The sequence below is a fragment of the Geotrypetes seraphini genome, chromosome 4 (assembly GCF_902459505.1).
Source record: "Geotrypetes seraphini chromosome 4, aGeoSer1.1, whole genome shotgun sequence".
NCBI classification, from domain to species: Eukaryota; Metazoa; Chordata; class Amphibia; order Gymnophiona; family Dermophiidae; genus Geotrypetes; species Geotrypetes seraphini.
In genome coordinates, this window is record NC_047087.1 from 133,971,052 (window position 1) to 133,986,509 (window position 15,458).

At 43.0% G+C, this 15,458-nt stretch overlaps 1 protein-coding gene across 1 annotated transcript in view; it reads left to right on the forward strand.

The window, feature by feature from the left end:
- The window catches only part of MBTPS1 (membrane bound transcription factor peptidase, site 1), a 308,154-nt gene that overhangs the window by 9,792 nt on the left and 282,904 nt on the right, over window positions 1-15,458 (forward strand). The window contains exon 3 of the mRNA XM_033942001.1: window positions 1,572-1,829. Coding sequence (XP_033797892.1) covers window positions 1,572-1,829 — 258 coding nt within the window. The remainder of the gene's footprint in view (window positions 1-1,571; window positions 1,830-15,458) is intronic.

Consider the following 15,458-nt stretch of genomic DNA (forward strand, 5'->3'; position numbering starts at 1 on the left):
GCACCGGGGAGGGGAAGGCCCACCGTTTTGAATAGGCTGGCCGGAGGGAGTAGGCATCCCTCCAGCCAGCCATTGTAAACAAGGTAAAGGGGTGAGGGCGGGGGGTCGTCGGAGGCACAGGAAGGTATTGGGTGGTTGCATGGTGGCAGGAAGGAGTGGGCCTCTCTCCTGCTGCTGGTTGGATATTGGGGGGAGGGGCTTTGTTTGGCAGCCAGAGGAAATGAGCATCTCTTCTGCTGCCGGGAGAGTGTTGTAGGGGCATTGCTTGGCAGGAGGGAGTGGGCATCTTTTCCGCTGCAGGGATGGGGGGGTTGTTGGGTGGGGGTTGCTTGACATAGGCAATGGGAAGGAGTGGGCATCTCTTCTGCTGCCGAGGAAGGTTATTGCTTGGTGGCGGGAGGGAGTGGACATATTTCCCAATGCTGTGTGTGTGGTTGCTTGACTTCGGTGGCAGGAAGGAGTGGGCATCTCTCCTGCTGTTGGGGTGGGGGTGCTTGACTTTGGCGATGGGAGGGAGTGGGCATCCCTCTTGCCAATCTTCACTTGGGGGGGGGGGTTGTGCGTTTATTCTGCGCATTTGCTGATCACTATCACTAGCTATGGTCACATACAAATTTAGCGAACCTTCGCTACTCTCCAACAACTTCATTTGCATTTACGTTTTTTGGAGAATGACTCGCCTTTTTGAAATTGCTATAATAATTGCTGTGACTGCGGCCGATCAGTTTTAATGCAAAGTTTTGAGAATCTAGCCCGAGTGTTTGATTCTCCAGCTAAAGATAAGTGATTTTCTAACTTTCCTGTGCACAGACAATAGTTTGGACCTTTTTGAGATATGGAGCAAGTTCTCTGTGGAGTTTTTTTTATGTCCGTGATAGCTAGAAGGCAGCTAGAAGTTTCTATATTTATGCTGCTATTTAAGTTTTGAGGCTTTTTTCTCCACATGTTTGTGACTGCTAGATACTCTGTAGGTTCCTTTCACTACCTGGCTTAGTAACAATTGAAATATAGCTGTGGCATTATTTTTGCACTACCATGGCAATAATGAACCTCACTTCTAAGCAAGGATGTAGTATATTCTCAGTTTCTTAAATTTACTGCTAATGCATCTCTGAGAAGATGATATTTCCATTAATTAGAGATCATACTTGTATATAAAAGGAACATTTATTACTTTTGTAGTTTCTGGTTTAATTTTGGGACAAATTAAAATTTGGATACAAAAATGTATGTGCTTCATAATACTGATCTGTATTTAATATTGCTTCTAAGCTTATGTCTATTAAAAATAATTGTTATAAATTTTAAACAGGCACCAAAAATTAGGTTCCTAGTTTGCTCTTGAAGGTGTAAAAAGATGCAGTTTTGCAGAGGTATGAGAAGGGCCTTCCCCCCCCCCTTTCAAGAAGCTTCCACATACATTGACTTTTTAATAGATACATTAAAACATAAATTATGTAGATCAGAGCTGGTCACCAGGATAGAGTCCAGCACTGTAGTTTAGCCCACTGTATGAAAGAATATGATTTTTTGTATAAATTAGTTTACACTGTGTTCTCATTTCATTCCAGAATATATTGTGGCTTTCAATGGATATTTTACAGCTAAAGCTAGAAGTATATTTATTTCGAGTGCATTGAAGAGCAACAATATAGATGCCTGGAGGATTGTGCCACGAAATAATCCAGCGAGTGACTACCCTAGTGATTTTGAGGTTATCCAGATCAAAGAGAAACAGAGGGATGGAGTCCTTGTGCTAGAAGATCATCCCAATATCAAACGAGTTACACCCCAGCGCAAAGTTTTTCGCTCACTCAAGTATGATGAACGTAAGTAGTTATTAAATCACTTTTATTAAAGCAGTTCTTATAGCCAGCTGTCACAGGGTCTGTATACCAAATAGGTCACAGGCAATTGTTTCAACCTGTTAATGAGGGAGAATCATTTAATTTGCACATATCTCTGACATTTCTTCAAATATGTAAAACACAAGGGCTAGTTGCTATAAAATGTAATGGTGGGGTTTTTTTAGGTGTTGTAGATGTCTTCTCAGTAATAAACAAACCCTGCAGTGTAAATTATGGTAGGAAACAATTATGGATGTGCTTGTAAAATTGTTGTTTTAGGGGTTATTTTTGCACATTTGATTTGTTTTATACATTCATTATATTAAATTTTGTAATATACATTAATCAACAATGCATTTTAATTAGATTAGCTAATATTAAATCCTTAAGCATGCTGATGAATACATATCCTCAAACAGTGAATTACATATAGGTCTTGGGGGAGGAGCCAATATGGCATCAAGCATAGATGTTCTGGTCTGAACTCTGCTAATGTACTGAGCAGAGCTGCTATCAAGCACTCTTCACCCTTATCAAGAGGAAGAGAGCTGATAGGTCTTTCCCCTAGCCTGCAGGCTCTATGTCACTTTTAAGCAGTTTACTTTAGTGACGTGAGAAAAAGATTTGTCCCAATCTTGTCCCTGCAAGTTCTGTCCCCATCCAAACAAGCCTCAAACAGGTACAATTTTATGTTTGTCTTTTTATTAAAGCATAAAAAGGAACAACATTCTATACAACTATGAAGCACCTGGCCTATACCAGTACAAGCTGTACTTTACCTGTACTGATTTTTTAAATTCTGTGGATGAACAAAAAGTCATCCACAAACTCTGGATTCAATTTAGCTCTCTTTTCTTCCACAGTCCTTACTGCAATAGAGAATGTCCTCTTCAAAGATGTGCTGGTAGCAGGAATGCACAGGATCCCCCGTGCAACTTTTGCTAGTTTGGGCCAGCTCTGTTGCTTGTCTTTTCCAAAATGTCAAAACATTATCGTCAACATTTGATCATAAATAACTATCCACCTCATTAGCAGCCTTTCAAGGAGACATTGTTCCATAAAAGTCGCTCAGGAAACTAATGGTTGCTATTTTCTTTGAACCTCAGCAGTTGACAAAATTTATTTCTGCTAAAGAGCAAACTTAAATTCTTGAGAGAAGTTCAGTCTCAACCTGCTCAAGTATAAGGTTTTTGGTTATGTTCTCTCCCCCTACCATTTTCATTTTTCTTTGTACTATTTGATTAAGATTTCAGCAATATTAAAGCTTTCTCCCCCATGGATTGAGGTCTAACGATACAACCAGTAAAAATTTATTTTGTGTTTAATATTATGCCGTATGAGAAAAGGAAAAATTTTGCCTTGATTCATTTATTTCAATTGTAAATGTTTATTATTACCTATTGTCTCATTTTAATCTTTGAACTGACTTGTATTATTTTCTTGTTTTGACTAATATTATGTCAATACTATAAAATGAAAATAAAGATTTAAAAAAAAAAAAAAAAAAAAAAGGAAACTAATGGTTGAATCCATTTTCATTCTTTTGGAGGGGCCCAGCCTCGGGAGTAGAGAATGACATGGGGACAAATTTTTACCTGTCCACGTGGGAACTCATTTTCCCGTCCCATTCCCACAAGTTCTTTTCCTGTCCCTGCCCCATTTCTGCAAGCTCTGTCCTCATCTGCACATGCCTCAAACACTTTAAAATCATAAATGTTCAAGACTTGTGCGGTTAAGGCAGAACTTACACAAATGGGGAAGGGATAGGGACAGCGACAAAACTCGCTGGATGGGAAGTGGAAACTCAGTTCCTGCGGAGATGGGGACAAATTTGTCCCCGGGTCATTCTCTACCCGGGAGCTCTTCCACAATGATGCTCTCTGGAAACGTGGAATGTGGAAGATCCTGAGATATTGAACTTGAGCCTTCTATTTCAAGCTGTTGGTACATCCTCTTCAAAAATTCTGTTGCCTGTGTTTTTGTTTTCTGGGAAGATAATTGGACTATCTTTCAGATGTGTGTAAAAGGGAAGCCGCTCTGTGTAATGGAAGAACAGGGAAATGTGTTGATTAACTGTTCAAAACACTCCTTGATGCCACAACAATTGCTGAATCTGTTGCAGTAACAGTCAGATGCTGAACTGCAGGGCACGCATTGGAAAGACATTGCAGATGGTAAGGCGTTTTATCAGCAGACAAGACTCTTGTTGCCGCATCAAAGGTGGACAAGACACAAATTGTGTCATTTAATAGTGTTTCATTCAAATCCAACAGTAGCTACTGCCTGACGTGTGACAATGTCTCTTGCAAGCTTTATCAGTCTACTTAACTCAGCAGCTGGAGACTCATCAGAGCCATCATTGTGCTTCAGTCCATGAACATAAGAACATAAGAATTGCTGCTTCTGGTTCAGACCAGTGGCCCATCTTGCCCAGCAGTCCGCTCACGCGGCGGCCCTTAGGTCAAAGACCAGTACTCTAATGAGTCCAGCCTCACCTGGACTCGTATGTTCCAGTTTAGCAGGAACTTGTCCGACTTTGTCTTGAATCCCTGGAATGTGTTTTCCCCTATAACAGACTCCGGAAGAGCGTTCCAGTTGTCTACCACTCTGGGTGAAGAAGAACTTCCTTACGTTGTACAGAATCTATCCCCTTTCAGCTTTAGAGAGTGCCCTCTTGTTTTCCCTACCTTGGAGAGGGTGAACAATCTGTCTTTATTTACTAAGTCTATTCCCTTCAGTATCTTGAATGTTTCGATCATGTCCCCTCTCAGTCTCCTCTTTTCAAGGGAGAAGAAGCCCAGTTTCTCCAATCTCTCCTCCATTTTATTCGCTCTTCTCTGGACCCTTTTAAGTAGTAAAGTTGAATGCAGTAATATACAACCTGACATGGTCCGTGTTTCGGACAACACACCTTCCTCAGGGGTCCATGGTCAATAAGGTGTAAAATTAACCACAAAGTAAATAAAGGTAACAAACAAATGCCTGTATGATACAGATAGTAAAATAACCACCGTATGTAACAGCATCTCGCAACTCAACAAAACCTGTCGGGGGGCTGAAATTGTTTGGATTAGTACAACCCCTGGTACTAAATTCCTATACAAAGTTTGGGACCTAACATTAGCTTGCCTCTCTTTTAATGGATGGATCAAAAATTAAAGGCAATTGTTAGATTGCACAGTAACCAGAACAGAGCTAGCAAAATGCAACATATGTACTTGTATATTGCCTGTTGGATAATTCATCCATGCACAGTGCAGTGCTCATCCTTTATTAATCCTAACTGGTATCCCTCAATGTTGCCTCTCCCCCTTGCAATCTGTGCAAAACTGCTGCGCAACTCATCTTCTACCAACCTCGCTACGCTCATGTCACCCCTCTCCTTAAGTCACTTCACTGGCTCCCTATCTGCATACAGTTCAAGATCTTATTGCTGACCTACAAGTGTGTTCATTCTGCTGCCTCTCAATATCTCTCCTCGTTTCTCTCTCATTATACACCACCCAGAGAACTCCATTCCTCAGATAAGTCACTCTTAATATTACCCTTCTCCTCCACTGCCAATTCCAGACAATTGTACCTATGCCTGGAATAAATTACCCGAGTTTGTCTATTAAGCCCCTTCCCTTGTTTAAAAGCAGGCTGAAAACCCACCTTTTTAATACAGCTTTCAATCTTTAACCCTACTCTGCCTTCCAACCCAGCCAGCTGATTAACCATTTCCCTTAACTGTATCCATAATATCCTGTTTGCCTGTCTTGCCTGTTTAGATTGTAAGCTCTTTCGAGCAGGAACTGTTAATTACTCTTTGTGACTCTGTACAGCGCTGCATGCGTCTGGTAGCGCTATAGAAATAATTAGTAGTAGTAGTAGTACTAGTAGTAGTAGTCATAAGGTAGCCATGAGGTCAGAAACATGGACACTCCATTGCAAGTTTGCACCATCGAAGAACAACGTGCAGTAGTGCACCTTTTGGGGGCAGAGGGAGTGAAACCTGTGGAACTTCACTGTCGGATATTGATTCATTATGAATGTAGCACCATGAATCAGCAAAAGGTTTATGAGTGGGTAAAAAGTTTAAAGCAGGAAGCACAGGTGTAACTGATGAAGGTCGTTCTGGTTGCCCATCAACATAGTGCACACGAGCACATTGACAGGGCAGATGTCTTGATTAGAGAAGACTGACGGATAATAGTCTCTCAGTTGGCTGCAAATTTGGATATCAACTGTGGATCTGCATTTGCCATAATGCATGATGACTTGGGATTCTGGGAAGTCTGCGCATGATAGGTTCCCAAACACTTTACTAATCTGCACAAGCAACAGCGTGTAGAGGTTCCTGAGATGGTATGAAGATGATTTGAGTATTCTGGAGAAAATTGTCACTGTCGGTGAGACATGGGTGCATCACTGTGACCTGGAGAGCAAGAGACAAAGCATGATGAAGTAAAAGAAGTGATGCTCACCTGGCTTCAGGAACAGCCAAAAAAATTATCTGCAGGAATGCAGAAGCTAGTTGAACGAAACAACAAATGTGTTGTCTTGCATGGGGACTATGTGGAAAAGTGATATGTTCAATTGCTCACAGTTATTTCTATTAAAGCTGTTAAATGTCGATGGCGTTGAGGACAGATGCCTGAGTGGGAGCAGCGGTTTGAATTGGTAGTTTCCAGCTTCTGGGTGCTGACTCTCTCCCGAACGTTATGGGAAAGAGGAAAGGAACCTCCCGCCCTAATCCTCCGGCGCCTGGGACCTCTCAGCACTTGGTTCAGACAACCATTATCAGCGCTTTTACCCACACAGACAAAGAGACTCATCTTACCTCGGGGGTGAGCCTGGATTCTTTGGAGGAACTCGGCGCAGGAGCTGCCCAGGGTTTTGCTGAGTCCGGAAAAGAGATTGGTCCCTCCCCAACCCAGAAGTGACCTGGTGCAAAGAGACGCAGGAGTTCAGCTACCCGATTCGGGAAGTCTATACCCCAGCAGAGGAGGGACGCCAACACTGGAGCCTCATGAGGAAGGAGTTGGCGATTTTGGTCAGCTATCTCCCAGCACCATGGAAAGAGAGGTGAGAGGTGCTTCGGGAGGGAAAGTCATCAGTTTTGGTGAGTTGAAGAGACCAGAGAAAATAGATATGGAAGCGCTTTGGTAGGCCATATCTATTATGGATGCCAACCTTAACCTGAGTCTTACAACTATTAAAACTGATTATGGGACTATATATTCTAAAGTGGAGTAGCAAGGGGTGCAACTATCTAATCTAAATGAAAAATTGGAGAAACAAGAGGAAAATTTAAAGGAAATAAAGACTGTTCAAATGGAAATGGTCAAGGAAAAATCATTTATTTCATGCAAGATGGAGAACTTTTAAAATTCCTTAAGAAAAAATAATTTAAGGTTTCTGAATTTTCCTAAATGTCCTGTCATCTCACCAGTTGAGATGGCGAGAAAATACTTTCAAGAAGTTCTTGCCATTCCATTGGAAAATCTGCCTCCAATTGTTAGAGCTTATTATTTAGATAGAAAGAGACCTCAAGGAGAATCTACTCCCATAGCAAAATCAACAGCTAATATGGTGGATTTGTCTTTATTTCTGGAAAGTTCCCTTAAAGTGGTAACAGATAGAATCACTATGTTGCTGACATTAGCTTTGGAAATGTCAGCTAGGGAATATATTTTGTATTTGTATTTCCGACATATTAATGACAAGTTTATGGGCTCAAATGTTAGAATTTTCCCTGATTTGGCTCAGAAAACCCAAAATCGAAGGAAGGAGTTCTTGACCTTGAGGTCAAGAGTCCTCGCTCTTGGGGTTACTTTTTTGATTAAATTTTCAGTGAAATGTTATGTTTCCTATCAAAATAAGAATTTCCATTTTTTTTGAGTCCAAAAAGCTTGTACAATTTATAGGACCAAGAGAAAGGTTGGTATCTCATTCTAATGATAAATGACCTGCCATATGGCTGTAGGATAAGTCATCTATTGCCGTCACTCTAATATAAATCATTTTCTTCTTTGTTGAAATTTAATTTCTTTTCTTGATCTCCATAATGGTGGACTAAGGGCTCCTTTTACGAAGCCGCATTAGCGGCTTCAGCACACATGACTTTTCATCACGCGCTAACCCCTGTGCTAGCCAAAAAACTACCGCCTGCTCAAGAGGAGGCGGTAGCGGCTAGCTCGGCTGGCGGTTTAGCATGTGCTATTACGCGCGTTAAACCGCTACCGCGCCTTCGTAAAAGGAACCCTAAATAATACCCTGTGTCCCCGAAAATAAGACCTAGCATGATTTTTAAAGATGCTATAAGCCCTACCCCCAAAATAAGCCCTAGTTAAGATTGACCCCCGAAGCCCCCCTCAATGTCCCCGACACTTCCCAACTCCATCCCTGACACTAGTGCTGCCCGATTTGCCCCCAAATTGGACTCATCAATTCAGTGACCCCCCCCCCACCCCCGCCCCGGTGAAACCTGACATACCTCCGCTCCGAAGCCTCCTAAAGCAGCGGTGGCAGCAGTGCCTTCTCCCTCTTCCCACCCATCCCCTTGTGCAGCATCTTTCTGTCCCTCCCTCCCATCTCCCTGTGAAGCAGCACCCCGCCGACCCTCCCACCATGAGATTGACATACCATATCTCTGAGGCCTCTATAAATAGCGGCGGTGGCAGCGCTCTGAACGGACTGCTTTGTGGCCTTTCCTGCAGTGGCCTTCCCTCTGCAGAAGGCCCTGGCGGGGAAGGACATGAAGCAACCAGTTCAGAAGGCTGCCGTTACTGCTGTGTTTGGAGGCCTCTGTGGGAGGCAGACAGCTTGCCAGACTTTAAGAATAAATGGGATACCCATGTGGGATCCCTACGAGGGTCAAGATAAGGAAATTGGGTCATTAGGGCATAGACAGGGGGTGGGTAAGCAGAGTGGGCAGACTTGATGGGCTATAGCCCTTTTCTGCCGTCATCTTCTATGTTTCTATGAGGGTCGGTGGGGTTCTGCTGCACAGGGGGATGGGAGGGAGGGATACAAAGATGCTGCACAAGGGATGGGCGAGAGGGGAGGAAATATGCTGCATATGGGGGGGGAGAAAGGAAAGAGGAAGAATTGGGATGGAGGAGAGGAAGGGATTGTTGTACATGAAAAAAAATAAGCATCCCCCGAAAATAAGCCCTAATGCGTTTTTGGACCTAAAATTAATATAAGACACTGTATTATTTTTGGGGAAACACGGTAGTAATTAAATACTTCCATTTATACGTTTTTATATATATATATATAACTTTTTATTGCTTTTGATCTGTTTCAAGTTGTATATGCTTGATTTAAAATTGTAAAAGTTAAAAATAAAAAAAAAGCTGTTAAATGTGTTTTGCCTTTAATTTTTGATTGACCCTTGTAAAGTGTTACATTAAGGAATTTTGGAGGAAATTCTATAACCAGCGCCTGAACTTAGGCGTCAGTAGGTGACTTGCCGATGCCTAAGTAATTGAAAAATGCAGTCAGAAATGGCAGTATTGAAGCGCCTACCGACGCCTAAATAAAAGGCGGTTTTAATGTCCGTTGAAATCTCAGCTAGGTAGCCGCTTTAAGCCATGGAACGCTAAAGTAGGCATGGCCAACTCCAGAAGCTGCGTTAGGTGGGCTAAAGCGGCTGCCCAACTGTAATTCACACCAAGATAGGCAGCTGAAATATAGGTCTGGAAAACCCTGGCCTACATTTCAGCCACCTATCTTTGCCGCTAGACTGCAATAGCCGATCGTGGCAAGGGAATTCCCCCCTCCCCCATCAGCTGAGTGCCAGGGATTCCTCAAAGCGGCAATTCTGTAACCAGTGCCCAATTCGGATTGCCTGTCAATCATTCCCATCTCCAAATATATAACCCTCTGAACCTCCCCCCCCCAAAAAAAAAAGCCCCACCCAGACTTACGCTGTACCTTTATCTGCAAAGCTGGCCGGAGGGATGCCTACTCCTTCTGGCCAGCAGGCCCATCTCTTCAGAATGGCTGACCTTCCCCTTCCCAACATTCTGGGATGCACTGGTAGTGATCTAGGGCAGTGTTCTTCAACCTTTTGACACCTATGGACCGGCAGAAATAACATAATTATTTTGTGAACCGGCATTGGTCCGTGGACCGGCAGTTGAAGAACACTGGGCTAAGTTGTGCCCATCTCCACTCAATCTCCTCCCCAGACCCCGCCCCCATAATAGTACTAATTGTAACACCATTTTTTCCATTCATTTTTTATATATACACACAATATAATTGTATTAACAACAAATAATGGTTAATCACAAAATTAAAATACACAAAGCACACTGTATGCTTTTTAACATTCATTCCTACCAGAAAACAGTACTAATATTTACAAACAAACCCTAAGATACAAGACTCTGCAAGCAGTACAACCCTAGAGGAAAAGAAACAAATGAATTTCTTCCTGAATAGACAAATCACTAAATTAAAAAAATAAAAGCATTTCCCCTACCGTTGTCTCTCTCCCTCCATGTGCCTTGCCTTCTTGCCTGCCCCCCGGTATTATCTTTGGGCCGGTCCACTGTGGGATCAATGCAGCGTCTTCGGGCCGGCTCTCTGAGTGCTGAATTGCACAAAGCTGTGGGCAGCAGCTCCTCGCGTGCATCCCTCACCTCATCTGGAAGCCTTCCCTCTGATGTTGCGACATCAGAGAGAAGGCTTCCGGGTCAGGCGCAGGCCGTGCGTAGGAGCCTTTTCCCACAGCTTTGTGCACTGCAGTCGTTGATCGCACCAAGGACTGGCGGCTGAAGAATGCTGTCTTGGGCCCGATGAACATGCCAGCCCTGTGGACCGGCAGAAAATTTTTGCAGACTGGCGGTTGAAGAACACTGGTCTAGGGCAGTGTTCTTCAACCTTTTTACACCTGTGGACCAGCAGAAATAAAATAATTATTTTGTGGACCGGCAAACTATTAAGACTGAAATTTTTAAAAACCATTTCCGCCCCGTCTCCGCGAGCTCGGTCCCCGCAAACCATCTGATCCCATCTGCACAAGCCGCAGTTATGATTTTATATTGAATGTATTTTATTAAAGTATAAAAAGAAACAATATTCTGAACAATTGTGATTTTATAAATACAAATATACAGAGCAAAACCCCTGTCTCCCCTCCCCTTCACATATATCCCCTCTACTATCAAGAAAACTGAACAAGCCAAGTTATTATAGAACTAGTCTTTAAGCCCGTTATGTTAACGCTAGAATATATGTCTGTCTGTCTTTCTTTCTTTCTGTCACTCTCTCCCGCTGTCTTTCTTTCTGTCTGTTTCTCTCCCTGTCCCCTATGCAGCAGCATTTCTCTCCCCCCTCCACTTCTCTGTGCAGTAGCCACATCAGCATTCCCTCCCCCTCCATTTCCCTGTGCAGCAGCATTTCCCACCCCCCACCCCACTTTCCTGTGCAGCATTTTCCTATTTTCAGCCCCAGCTCCAAACCCATTTTAACCCCCCAGCCCACTTCTCCCATCTGTTCCCTTTCAGCCCAAGCCCCTTTTCTCACCAGCAGCATTTCTCACCAGCAGCATTTCCCTCCCCACTCCACTTCCCTGTCCAGCAGCACCTCTTCCCTGCTCTCCCTGTCCCTCTTCATTGCTCCCCCAGCCCAGTAGCACCTCTTCCCTGCTCCCCCTGTCCCTCTTCATATCTCCCCCAGCCCAGTAGCACCTCTTCCCTGCTCCCCCTGTCCCTCTTCATTGCTCCCCTGGTCCAGTGGCAACTCTTCCCTACTCCCCCTGTCCCTCTTCCCTGCTCCAGCAGCACCCCTTACCTGTTTCCCCGATCCAGTATGCGGCGTTGTGAGCACCGCGGCCGGCTTTTGCGAACCTTGTAGGCTGCTCTGCCCCTTAGAAGTACGTTCCCTCTGACGTGATTGCGTATGTCAGAGGAAACATTCTACTGAGGTGCTGTGCGGCCTGCAAAGTTTGGTACAGCCAGCCACGATCCTCACGGGAGCAGTGCCCGACCCTCAGCGGCTTTGAAGCCCTGCTTGAGGTGGGTAAGAAAAGGCCGTCTTTAACTGGAAAAATCACAATCTTTGTTTTACTGATATTTAGTGCTAACATATTAGTGTTTAGTCAATTATATATTTTTCCCATCTTTTGATTAATAAGGGATATATCTTCTGGACTGTCAAGATCTATTGGATGAATTAACTGAATGTCGTCATCTTAAGCGAATATGGAAAATCCAATTGACTGACCCAATGTCAAGAGCGGAGCCATGAATATGTTAAATGATAACGGGGATAGAATGGAACCCTTGGGTTTACCAAACTTATCAGAAAAAGAGTTATAGGTAGTCTCTTTAAAGATGTCTTTTGAAGTTCTATCAGAAAAATAGGAGACGAACCAGTCCAGAATTTGATCTCTAATTCCGATATCATGCAAGCATTGTAGGAGTAGTTTGTGATCGATTGTGTCAAAAGTGGCGGATAAGTCCAGAGAAATAAGAGCAACTGATTTGTGGTGGTCAAGGTGGTAGAGAATGTTAGTGGTCAATCTGATCAGTGAAAGCTCCGTAAAATGATGCTGTCTGTACCCAGTTTGGTTCAGATGTAGGACTTGTGTTTTTTCAATGAATTCCAAAACTTGGGAGAAAACTATTTTCTCCATGAGTTTGGCTAGGAAAGGGATATTTGCAATCAGACGATAATTAGACTCTTCTATGGGACTTAATTTGAAATCTTTGATTGTTAGTATTATAGTAGACTCAACTCTTTCCATGTTTTTGGCACTGTTCCTGTGGATAAACTTGTCTTAACCATATCAAGTGTATGAGCTCGAAAACGAAGAAAAAATATACGGGGGAATTATTTTGTTGGGTGTCCCTTTGATATTCATTGAGTTTATTATCCTTTGGATTTCTGATAGGGTTAGAAGGGAAAAGTGTGAGCATTTGGAAAATGACAAGTTTGTTGGGTTGTATGAGTCGATAGTACGGTTCGTTGGATTTATTAAAGTCTTTGGTGTGTGTATGTCTCAAATTTTCTGCATTGTGTCTGCAAAATATGTAGCAAGTTTGTCCTGATGGTAGTTGATTTGTTACCGATTTATTATTCTGTTTGATGTTAGTGATTTGGACAATAATGTATAGGGCCGCAGAGGTTTTTGCCTTTGCAATGCGCTTAGAGTAAAGTTTCATTTCTGCTTGATTAATTTGCATTTTGTAGCAATGTGCATGTTCCTTGTATTTATTGAACCCTTGTGCATACACTGCAGTGGCTACTATGATTTAGCTGGTACAGTAGATTCTCAGTTAATCGGCACACATGGGATTGGTAGATGCTGGATAAATGTAATTTCTGGTTGCTTGAGAGTTATTATTAAAAATAGGTCTAAGTAATACTGTACCCTATACTTTGCAATACCATAAACCAGGGGTGCCCACACTTTTTGGGCTTACGAGCTACTTTTAAAATGACCAACAATAAAATATTATAAAACACAAAGCACACTGTACGCAGAGAAAATGTTAATTATCATTTATATTCCAGGTTTTTTCAAAGAGGTCAAGACAGATGACTATGCAATGTCACCTCAGTAACAACTATACAAAAATAGACAAATATACCCTAAACCTTTTTACTAAACCGGGATAGCAGTTTTTAGTGCAGGGAGCTTCGCTTAATGCCCTGCGCTGCTCTCGATGCTCATAGGCTCCCTGCATTAAAAACTTCTATTGCAGTTTAGTAAATGGGGGCCATAGTGCAAAATATAGACAGCAGATATAAATTCTCAAAACGGACACATTTTAATCACTAAATTGAAAATAAAATCATTATTCCTACCTTTGTTTGGTGATTTCATGAGTCTCTGGTTGCACTTTCTTCTTCTTACTGTGCATCCAATATTTCTTCCCTTCTTTCAGCCTACTGTATGCTTCCTCTTCTCCAGACCTTATTGCCTCCCCAAATTTTTTTCTTCCTTTCTCCCTGCCCCCCTTCTTTCTGTCTCCCTGCCTCCCTTTCTTTCTTTCTCTCTCCATGCCCCCTTTCTTTCTTTCTGTCTTCCCTTTCTTTCTTTCTGTTCCCCTTTCTTTGTCTCATTACCCCCTTCTGTCTGTCTCCCTGCCTCCCCTTCTTTCTGTCTCCCTGCCTTCCCCATTTCTTTCTTTCTCCCTGCCCTCCCCCAAGCCACTGCCACCGCCGCCATCGGGGAACAGGCCCCCAAGCCACCGCCATCCCAAGCTCTCCCTGCTTCCTGACCCAGAAACGTTGGGCCGACCAGCGTTCCTCTCTCCGACGTCAATTGGCTGGCCCAGAACTTCCTCTCCGATTTCAGAATTGACGTTGAGGAGAGGAAGGCTGATCGGCCTGGTAGATCGCGAAGGCAACGTGAGTTTTATCACAGAGCCTGGGATGGCCTCCGTGATCGACTCGCTTTGCCTTCGTGATCTACTGATTGATCGCAATCGACTTTTTGGGCATCCCTGCTATAAACTGTTCCAGACAAATTACCGGACATGTGGTAGGCAAAGTGTGAGCGTACTCAAGTGTGGCTTGCCAAGTTTACACTTAAATTTTCACCAGAAATTGATTTTTCATTTTTATTTGAAGTATTACTTTTGATTTTTTTTTTCTGGTTGCTTGAGAGTTCTGGTTGCTTGAATTCCAGTTAACAATGTCTACTATACCAGTGTCTGTCATTTCCAGGAAGAGCTTGTGGGTTGAGCTGCAGTCACTGCAGGAGTGTCAAACTCAAATTACATAAGGGGACGAAATCTAAAACACAGGATAAGTCGCAGGCTGGATTTTTTATTAAGATCTGTGAGCGTCAGATCAATCGCCGCCGGCGGTGGCAAAACCCACACTGTGCGCCAACAAAGGAGGAGGTTAGTCTTAGTATAAGTATAGGGATACAACCTCTCCAACCCCATGCCGACTACAAAATAAATAAAAAAGACTTTTCCTCTCTTAGGTCCTAGTTCATGCTTGCTGCTCTGGCAGGATACACATTTCAATTCTGACATATTGTAATCACAAAATAGAAATAAAATTATTTTTTCTACCTTTTGTTGTGTGGTCATTTTGCTTTTAGTCCCAGTTTCTCTTTCTGATTTTGTCTGTCTTATAATTCTCTTTCCAGTGTCTGCTGTCCATTTTTTTCCTCCTCTTCTCTCATGCTCCAGTCCCTGTCTCCAACATATTGATTTTTCTCTTTCAATTTTCCTCCTGTTTTCTTTTCTGCCTCTGTCAACTCAAATCTTGCCCACTTTCTCATTCTTCTCCTTTTAAAATTTTCAGCTATCTATCAATTTTCCATCTTCTCTTATTCTGTAACTCTCCCTTTTCCCATCTCACTCCTTTCCCTGCCTCCTATTTCCTTCTATCTCTCCTCTTGGTCCAACATTTTGCTCCCTCTCTTTTCTGTTGTTGTTCTTCCCTCCCCCCTTGATGCTGAATAATGAGATGGAAGGAAAAAAAAGAGATTCTGTATCTCTCTCTCCCTTCCACCCCCAGGCCTAACATTTTTCCCTCCCATCTCCAGATCCAACTTCTCTCCCTTTCTCTTCCCAACTGCCACCTATCCTATCTTTCTCCCTGCCTGCCTCCCTCCCTCCCTTCCTCAGGTCCACCATTTCTCCCTTTCTC